The sequence below is a fragment of the Diachasma alloeum genome, unplaced genomic scaffold (genome assembly GCF_001412515.2).
Source record: "Diachasma alloeum isolate Michigan unplaced genomic scaffold, Dall2.0 Dall_scaffold_00440, whole genome shotgun sequence".
In the NCBI taxonomy this organism is placed as follows: domain Eukaryota; kingdom Metazoa; phylum Arthropoda; class Insecta; order Hymenoptera; family Braconidae; genus Diachasma; species Diachasma alloeum.
Window position 1 is genome coordinate 333,318 of NW_021680579.1, and position 9,996 is coordinate 343,313.

The 9,996-nt window shown below is 43.7% G+C and overlaps 1 protein-coding gene across 1 annotated transcript; it reads left to right on the forward strand.

Moving 5' to 3' along the window:
* The first annotated feature begins 657 nt into the window (after positions 1 to 657).
* On the forward strand, positions 658 to 2,169 carry LOC107042301. Its single transcript, XM_015263299.1, has 4 exons — positions 658 to 813; positions 918 to 1,289; positions 1,360 to 1,765; positions 2,036 to 2,169. Exons 1-4 carry the CDS (start codon positions 658 to 660, stop codon positions 2,167 to 2,169), a joined length of 1,068 nt encoding a protein of 355 aa, XP_015118785.1.
* The last annotated feature ends 7,827 nt before the right edge of the window (positions 2,170 to 9,996 follow it).

Here is a 9,996-nt window from a genome sequence, read left to right on the forward strand (position 1 = left end):
TTAAGCCCAACAATAACACTATGAAGAGTATAATCAAGTGCAATCACCCGATAAATTTTGATCCAGAAGATTCGATTGGGCGGTTATTGGGCTTCACACACGGTATTCTCCCGCCCCATATCAGTCATGAATTTGACTCACCAGTGACGATTCTCAAGGTGAATTCTCTGCGAGTCGAGTGCAACATCACCACTGGAAGGTACATCATTGAACAGCCAGTACACACTGTCCATGAGTTCTTCCCAACTGTTCCACCAGGATATAAGATCATTGAGGTGCCATCAAACATCATTTATCTTCCGATCGCCGTGCAGGCAATAGATCATCTCCAAGTGAGAATTGTCGATCCAGAAGGTCAATTGGTGAATTTCAGAGAAGAGGTTATAACCTCTTCTCTGAAATTAACAATAAGATTGCACATCAAAGCCTAATATGGGCATCGTTTTCAATACCAAATCCGGAGGTCGTTATAAAAGTGAATCACCATTGCCCATTCGAAGCAGTCATCGACGACCTCTCAAGGCGTTAACACCCCAGAACCTAAAATTCCTCAAGAGTTTGAGTCTCAAAATTCAGAAAAAAGGAGAAGAAGAAGAGAGTGAAAAGGAAAATCCATAGTCTCCTCTGTTGTTGCATTATCATCTACCATCGTAAGCCATGGAGGAGATCCTGAAAATTCAAAAGCCCATCGTCTTCGACGAATCTATTGCCCATTACGAGATTCATGCACATCAGCCTTTTGCATCGGCAACGTTCAACAACAACGATGAAATTCGCATCGCGTCCAGCATCAAGATTTGTGCCTGCTGCCGAGTAAGAGTTCACTGCATGTACACGGACGCTTGACGAAAGCGGATGGAGGAGCTGTAGAGCACACGAGATTAGTGAATTGTGCTATTCTCCATTTATGTGAGGAGATCCGCTATGAATTGAACGCCATTGTGATTGATAGAAACAAAAATGTTGGCAACATGACACTGATGAAGAATTACGTGTCGCAAACTCCCGATCAAGCTGCTCTTCTGGAAAATGCTGGTTGGGTAGTCAAGGACAATGAATCAGCAATTATCGATGCGAATGGCTATTTTGATATCTCTATACCTTTAAGTATGTTATTGGGTTTTGCTGAGGATGATGAAAGGATCATTGTGAATGCAAAACATGAACTAATCCTGATACGAGGAAATACCGACATGAATGCAGTCATCCAAGCACCGGCAGGAGAAGCTGCTGCTGAAGCATTCAGACTCTCACTGGATAAAGTAGAGTGGATGGTTCTCTACATCAGGGTAGCTGATTCCAAGAAAATCAATCTGCTGAACCAAGGATGCACCAATTCCCATCAGTTTTCGAGCCTAGGAGACGTACGAGTATCCACTTCTGCCAGCGACCTCTAAACACGTCTGGGTGGTGAAATGCTCAACTCAACTGGAGAAACCTCGTTATATCATCGCAGGATTCCAAACGAAACGCAAAACTCAAACCAATAAAAATGCCAGTCATTTCGATCATTGTAATATCCTCGACATAAAGCTCTTCCTCAATTCTCAAAGTTATCCCTATGGTAGCCTGAACATTGACATTCGTCATAATCAGTACGCATTACTCTATGACATGTATTCGAATTTCCAAAGCTCTTACTATGGCAAAGAGGCCGAGCCATTATTGAGTAAGACAGATTTTCTCATTGTCACTGATTGTTCAAAGCAAAATGAGTACTTGAAGCCCGGACCAGTTGATATTCGTCTTGAATTCGAGTCTGATCGTAATTTTCCCGCTCAAACTGCAGCTTATTGCCTAATCTTACATGATCGTATAGTGGAGTATCATCCAATCAGTGGGGGAGTGAAAAACATGATTTCAACATGAACAATTATGGTTATCAATGATATTTTATTTTTTCCATGTAATATTTTTTTGATATAATAAATTTTTGTGTACATTACATGTATATCTGCATTTTTTATTGAATGAAAATCAAAATCAAAATCTCTTAAACTTATTACGTTTGTATGGATGATGATGTCGTTGTTAGCTGCTCTCCTCACAGTGGGAACGTTTTACCGCAGAAGCACGTTCATCTCCATTATTAACCCTCGAAGTACTGGGTACTGGTTCCTCTTCCAGATGTTCTTCAGCACGAGGGATCTCTGCGTCGCTCTTCGGTGAAGTACTAGCGACTGGTTTTTCTTTCTCTTCTTCCGCCTCACCTTCGTCCATATCCAAGTTATGACGAAATTTAACAATTTTATAATTTCCTTGCAATTCCAGGAAATCTTGTAGAAAATCTCATGCCGTTTGCGATGGATTAATGCCGTAGTGATTTATGATGATTTCATCGTATTCGCAGACGTATGGTGCTATTGAGGTTAGCAAATTAACTTCATCAGAAGTTAGGTTATGTTCGCTTTTTGGTCCAATGCGAATACTTTTCACAACTTCCAAATTCTTCTTCAATGCGAGAAAATCGTGGAGACAATTCCATGCCGTTTGTGGTGGATTATCACCATAATGTCTGATGACAATGTCGTCGTAGTCCACCAAAAATGGTGGGAGTGCACACAGTCATTTCACTTTGCCTGGGTTCAAGTGATCCATAATGAAGACTGATGGGCTCCCAGTGAAAAGGCTTCATATCAATGGCTGGGGAATGTTCTAGAATACATTGAGACGATTTGCGCATCTCAGTCATGTATTGCAAGTTATGACGTAATTCATAAAACGAATTGGCGAGGTTTCAAGTAATTCTCTGCTGCTGTTATTCATTTTCAATATCATGAGCATGCGCTAAATATCCCAATTCCCACCTCGTTCTCTTTCACTAACCAATCCGAAACAAGTCTCCCCCACCCAGCTCATCTTCCGCACCACTACGCAGTACTTTTGAACGTGAACAGTTCTAGAAATTGTTGACATACAGTTGAGAGTATTGCGCGTAATGATGAAATCGAATGCCGTGAAAAAATCTCTTTCGTCGAGAGCAATCAGTCGTGCTCTGAACAGTGGAACCTAAAGATGGAAGTGATTTTGGACATTCAGAGATTTCAAAGTGATGGAAATACGTTCGTCGTTAAAGAGCTGGCAATTGCCTATACCAACGATCCACAGTGTGTTGAGTGTACTCTCTTCAAACCACCCTATTCATGGAATAAATTATCAACTAAATCCAAACGTTCCAACATATGACTCATGAATAACTTACATGGTATACTCTGGGGAGCTGGTGAAACACAGTACTCTAAGGTTCCACAAGTTGTTGAGGATATCGCTAAAAATGCAACTAACCTCTACGTGAAAGGAGTACAGAAAAAACTGTGGTTTCAAGATATCCTAGGAAATTCTAAATCATTGATCAATTTGGAAGATTTGGATTGTCCAAAATTATCAGACTTGGAAATTCCAAGACGTTCGAATCCCCATCACAACCATGAACCGATACCATTCGTTTGTGCTTTGGAAAACGTGAAAAGTTTAAGGACCTGGTACATGGAAAATCAGAATGTCAGTCTACATCGATCTCTGGACATTTTCTGCACCCTGAAATGTCTCAAGGGGATGAGCAGTCGAGACATTTCCGTACTTCCCAAAAAATTTCTACTCATGTTTGCGTCGTAGAGCATTGTAGATGTCTGGAATGAATTACCTGAGAGTTTGCAGAAGGATAAGAATATTATGAATTGTCGTAAATGTAACGTATATCATTCGTCTAATCCACCAATGAAAAGAAACTGTTCTGTATGTAAGTTCTTCAAGGACGTTAAACCTTATAAAGCGAAAACAAGCAGAATTATTCTCATTCACTAATCAACCATCAAGGAGATCACATTAAAAAATGGATAAACGTTCTCAAAATACGAAGTCTAGTGGGAGCAGTTGGCCTCAGGAACAGCAGCGAGAATTCGAGAATTCGAAAACCCTGGAGGGTAGCAAACCATATGACAAGGAAGCTGCTCCAGGAAAATACGGTGCTGTGGGTGATGGCCTATATAAAAATCAAAAATGAAAAAAATGGATAAACGTCCAAATACGAAGTCTTGTGGGAGCTCTTGGTTGGAGGAACAGCAGCAAGAATTCGAGAAGAAGAGGAAGCTGCTCTAGGAAAATACGGTGCTGTAGATGATGACCAATGTAAAAAATCAAAAATGAAGAAAAATTAAAAGTGGAAGTGTAAAAAAGAAATATATATATATCAATATATATATATATATATACGATATGTATTATATTTCTTTCAATTTTCCCCCTATCCGTAGAAATTGAATTAATGAAAAAATACAACATTTCAAAATCCCGTGAATGACATCAGAGAGCTCTATATTATTAACCTGTTGAAATCACTGTTACTGAGAGATATAGAAAATTTAGAAATAAAATGGAACATTACCGAATCAGAATGCTACATTCAACAATCAGAAAGCAGCATTCAGAAATTACAATGTACGATTCAGAAATAAAAAATCAGAAATCAGGAATCAGAATCAGAATTAGAGAGAAGCGATCATCAGCCCGCGAGTGGCATCGCATTGCAGCCAGTAGCGCATTACCTTACCGACTCACTCCTGCCTCGAACTCAACTCGCATACCGTCAGGTGGCGCTTGCCACTAAGTATGACGCCCCAACGGATGCCACGCGTGCACGGCTCCCTCATATTTCAGCATTGACGAGCACGCCGAACGAGGCCCGATGTCACGCCCACACGCGCACGATCTTCGCCTCGCTGACAATATCCCCCAACCACAAGCCCCTATCTACAACCCCCTCACCCCGACCCATTCTACCCACAGTGGCAACCCATTACGAAAATTCAAATTTTCCGCACTCTGATTGGTCAATGGACCCACCCACTCCTGACCGTGGTGATATTTAATTAGTGGAAATCGAATTTCTCGCACTTTTGTGACATCACTTCCGGTTGGTCACGTAGCCCCCTCCCACGCCTCACCTGCCCTCTAGTGGTGTATTTTCAAATTTCAGGGCACGACGTCACTTCCGGCTTGGCGAAATTAAAATTTCTCGCCTTTTTGTGACGTCACTTCCGGTTTTGGTGGTCCAGAATCGGCATTGCATATGTACTATTATAAAGTGTAGAACTTCACGAACGGAAGATACAGCTTATAACTGCAGTGGATAACGAAGTATGCAGAAAATACCATTATGACATCTGAACGTTATAAGGTGTTTTTGGAGGGCAATATTCCCAAATGGGCACCAAACATCACATAAAAAGTCCCCTTATTTTACACGATAACGCCAGACCACATAAAGCACGCATGGTTCGGCAGTCAATTGTCAATAAAGGTTGGGTAGAACTTCTCCACCCATCATATCCTCCCGATATGAATCCGTGTGATTTCAATTGTTTTGGTCACGTGAAGAGAGAATTGTCAGGCACTCGTTACAACAGCAAAGAGCAGTTAGATATTGAGTTGCATAGGATTATTTCCATTTTGAATGGTGTTCGAGAATTGCCAGTAGTCTGGGAGCGCGTCGTCAGTAATGGAGGAGATTACTGAATAATATTCTGAAAGTATCCTTGTATGTTGGTTATCGCCTGTTAAAATATAGAAAATAGAAAGTGTGACACCATTAGATGACCTAATATTATTCTATAGAACAAAAAATGCACAGAAAATCTGTAGAATTTTCAATAGAATCAGCGAACATATGATACAATTTTCAATAAAAAAAGGATCTTGTAAAACTTTCTAGTGAATTCACCAGGTGTTTCGTAAATTTTTTTCGTGCATAAGATGCTGGAAATATCTCTATGATTCGTTGGAATATTCCAATTTCGTTGCTTATTATTGGATTCAGCAGGAAACTTGGTATTGCCTTGAATTGTCACGAAATTCCCATAGATTGGCGAATCTCGAAATTTTCGGCATGAACAAGTGTCATGTGTTTTTAGAGAGTAAATTTGTGAATAGAGAAATGAAAGAGGAGACTTCAATGTGTAAGTGATTAGACATGAAGGATTCTCTGTCAACTCAGCTACTCATTTTCATCATGGTCTCAAAACATTCTGAACAAATTCTAACATGTTTCTAAACAAAAAAATTATTGTTGTGAATTTTTACAGATTTTTTGGGCAACTGAGTAGAGAGATATATTTAATTATTGGAAATTGAGTGTGTTAAAAATCTTGTAGGATTTCGATGATAGGGAGGTCGGGAGGGAAAGTGAAATGGGATGGATTGCCGGAGAATAAATTAAGATGAGTTTCGTTGTTTGTCACTGTATTTAAAAACTTGATGCACTGACATATACACTCGATGGATTTCCAATAAAAAGTTGATTTACCGAAGTGGACTATACAAACACGAAATATTTAAATAATAGACCCGATAATTTACGATGAGGTTCGATAAATTTACCGATGAATTTCCCGATAAATGCGCCGATGTGCGCCCGGATAAGTTTCAGTGATTCGGTCCTGATGAGAGTCGATGGTGTACTGACCACCGTGGAACACGCTCACGACTGCGTGGGTGCTTGTCGATGGTCGGGAATTTCCGTAAGGGACGTGGAAATGAGTTGGCCCAAAAAGCCGGCCAGATTTTGAAAATCCCGCCCGTCCTGCGTCACCTCCTGGTGACGAAGTATAGTTGATGGTCCTTACTGTTGATCCTCCAGTACGTCTGCTTTGATGGGCAATGGAACTAGTCTGTACATCGCCCGTTGAATTTCCTGATGCCCTTTCCTCAGTGTGACAACTCTTGTCAGGTTGTCATGTCCTGGATGAATTTCGATGACTCGGGCGAGGGGCCATTTAGCTGGGGTTCCCGTTCATCCGTAATAAGGACCAATGAACCAATGTTAATTTCGTTCATGACTGTCTCCACCGGTAGATTTGCTGATATCGCTGAATGCACTTGCGTGCCCAATGATCCTAGAAGTTTTTGATCCTCTGGGTGATAATTTGCCACCTGTTGAGTTTGTCCGTGGTGATTTGCTGGAGTGATGGTTCAGGGACCGCTGTAAGCGGTTTCCCGATGATGAAGTACTTTGGTGTGAGGGCTGATGTATCTTGTGTGTCGTTGGTGAGTGGGAAAGAGGCCGAGAGTTGAGTATGGCCTCGACCTGAGTCAGAAGAGTCGTAAATTCTTCGTACGTCAAACTCGAGGTCATGGTGATCCTCCTGAGATGATGTTTTGTTGACTTCACAGCGGCCTCCCACTTGCCTCCCACATGTGGTGAGTGAGGGGAGTTGAATATCCACTGTGTCCCGTCTGATGCTAGCTGATCTCTGATGACAGCCGATTCGCTGGATGCCTGGTCGAAGAGATTCCTGAGTTCTCTCTCTGCCACGATGAAGTTGAATCCCCTGTCACTGGTCAAGGTCGCACAGATATCCCATCTTTAAGTGAAGCGTTTATACGTTGCGATGAAGCTCTCCGCTGTCAGATCCGTTACTATTTCCAGATGAGTTGCTGATGTGGCGAAGCAGACAAACAGACAGATGTACGCCTTGTACATTATTTTGTTTGCCCCTGATGCTGTCCATCTCAGGACGTTGATTGGGCCAGCAAAGTCCACTCCTGAGTGGAGGAAAACTCTTGATAGTGTCACTCGTCGCGCTGGCAGCTGTCCCATCAGCGGTTGAGCCCTCAATACTCGATGACGTGCTCAAATAACGTACTTTATGATGTGCGAGCGTGCTGGAGCTCGCCCACCGATGATCCAGTATCTCTGTCGGATATGTGCCAATGTTAGTTGAGTTCCCCCATGGAAATTCCGTTGATGAGCGCCTGCGATGATACGCGTTGATAGCGATGAGTGACGTGGGATTATAATAGGATTTTTCTCCTCCGGATCCAACGTTGATTTTCGTAGACGTTCGCCCAGACGCATGACGCCATTCTGCAGATATGGCGTCAGCGTCGCCATTCGATTATTTGCTGCCAGTGAGTTGCCTGTCCGTAGAGTGTTGATTTCCGCCTGGAAGTAGAGCTGCTGAGTGTACCTTACCCAGTACAGTCTTGCCTGTTCGAGCTCTTGTGGTCCTAATTGAAGAGATTTTGATAGCGGCGGCCGTTGGAAGCGTCTTGCGCAATAGCTTCGTCAACGATGAATATCTGATGAGTAGTGCATCTGCCTCGGCGATTTGCAGCGGATGCGAGCTGTTGATTGGCGGTCTCGCTTCTCGAACCGATTCTGATGATACTTCCGTTAATGATGATAAGTCCATTGATGAGGCTAGCCATTGATCCGGCGGCAGGACAAGCCATGAGGGTCCTGTCCACCAGAGATGATGCTCCGCCAGTTGCTTCGGTGATAGACCCCTTGATGCATAGTCCGCCCGATTCTCCTTGCCGTTGATATGTCTCCAGGTGGCAGAAGGCAGAGTTTCTCTTATCTTAAGAACCCTGTTCTGCACGAAGTCCTTCCAACGGCATGGATCTCCGTTAATCCAGGTGATGGCCACTGATGAGTCGCTCCAGTGATGGACGTGTATATTTTCCAACTCCAGCGTTCGTTGTACGTAGGCCACAAGTTCCGTTGCCAGGAGAGCTGCTGTTAGCTCCAGCCGTGGTATGGTCATCTTCTTGAGTAGTGCCACCTTGGTCTTGGCACAGACCAGGGTGACAATTGTTCCTGATGTTGCTGATGATACTCGAAGATGGACCGATGCGCCCATCGCCAGATTAGATGCACCCGTGAATTCATGAAGTTGAATATCCGTCGAGTCGGGTTATAGATGAAGCCACCGCGGTTTTGATAGGCTGCTCAGCTGTTGAAGTTCTGCCCTGAAGAGTTGCCACCATTTTATGAAAGCCGTTGGAGGTTGATCGTCCCAGTTGAGCTTGAGCAGCCACAGGTCTTGGATGACTGTCTTTGCCATGACGATCACCTGCACGATGAGTCCCAATGACTCATAAATTTGCGCAATCTCAGACAGTATCCTGCGCTTGGTCATGGTGTCCCGGTTGAAGCTCCTCACCTTGTAGTGAAAGGTGTCTGCCTGAGGTTGCCAGCAGAGCCCTAGCACTTTCACCGTTAATTCCTCAAATTCGATGGTCGGAGCTGATCTCGATGAGAGCCCGATTCGTTTCAAAATGTCTGATGAGAGCCCGATTCGTTTCAAAATGAGCCCGATTCGTTTCAAACTGTGTGGCCTATTGCTATATCATTTCTGCAGGGGCATGCTGCCCGCCATGCAGAGGTTGATTAGCTGATCAACCTCTGGATGTCGATGTGAGCTTAATGATCTCCTTCAGTTGATGCTCCGTTTCTGCACCTCCGTATATGTCGTCGACATATCGTCCTTTGATGAATGTCGGTAAGGCCAGTCGAAATCGATGACCTTCGTCGATGGCCAACTGCTTCAGCACCCGTAGCGATAGCCAGGGTGCACAGCTGGTACCATAGGTGACTGGCGTCAGTTGATACTCGATGAGTTGGCCGTTGTCGTCCTTCCAGAGAATTCGTTGATAGTCCCAATCCTCTTGTTGTACATGAATCTGGCGAAACATCTTTGCGATGTCCTTGCCGAAAACAAACCGATGCCTACGTAGCCAGATGAGAATGTCGGAACGGTTGATTTGCAGTGTCGGTCCCGGATGGAGGATGTCATTCAATGACACCCCCGTTGAGCTTTGATGCGAGGCGTCGAACACCACTCTCAATTTTGTCATCGTGCTGTCTGGTTCAAGCACTGCATGATGAGGCAAATCATATGCCCGTTCCGGCTCCGACGTCGATGATGCTCGTTGCATGTGGCCCAAGGACTCATCCTCCTCGATGAAGTTTGTGTAGCATGTATGAGTATCCGGATCCGATGACAGTCACCCCATGAGCTTCTGCAACCTCATCTTGGCCGATGATGCTGTATCCCCCAAGCGTCCCGTCGAATCTCGTCGATGAATCTTGATAAAGTGTTCACACTCCGCTTTAGCCTTCGTCAAGACTGATGATGATGTATCTGGTAGTTCCTCCTGAGTCCCGAATTTCTTCAGGAGTTCCAAGAGTTGTTGGTTTGCCGTCTGATTCATTAC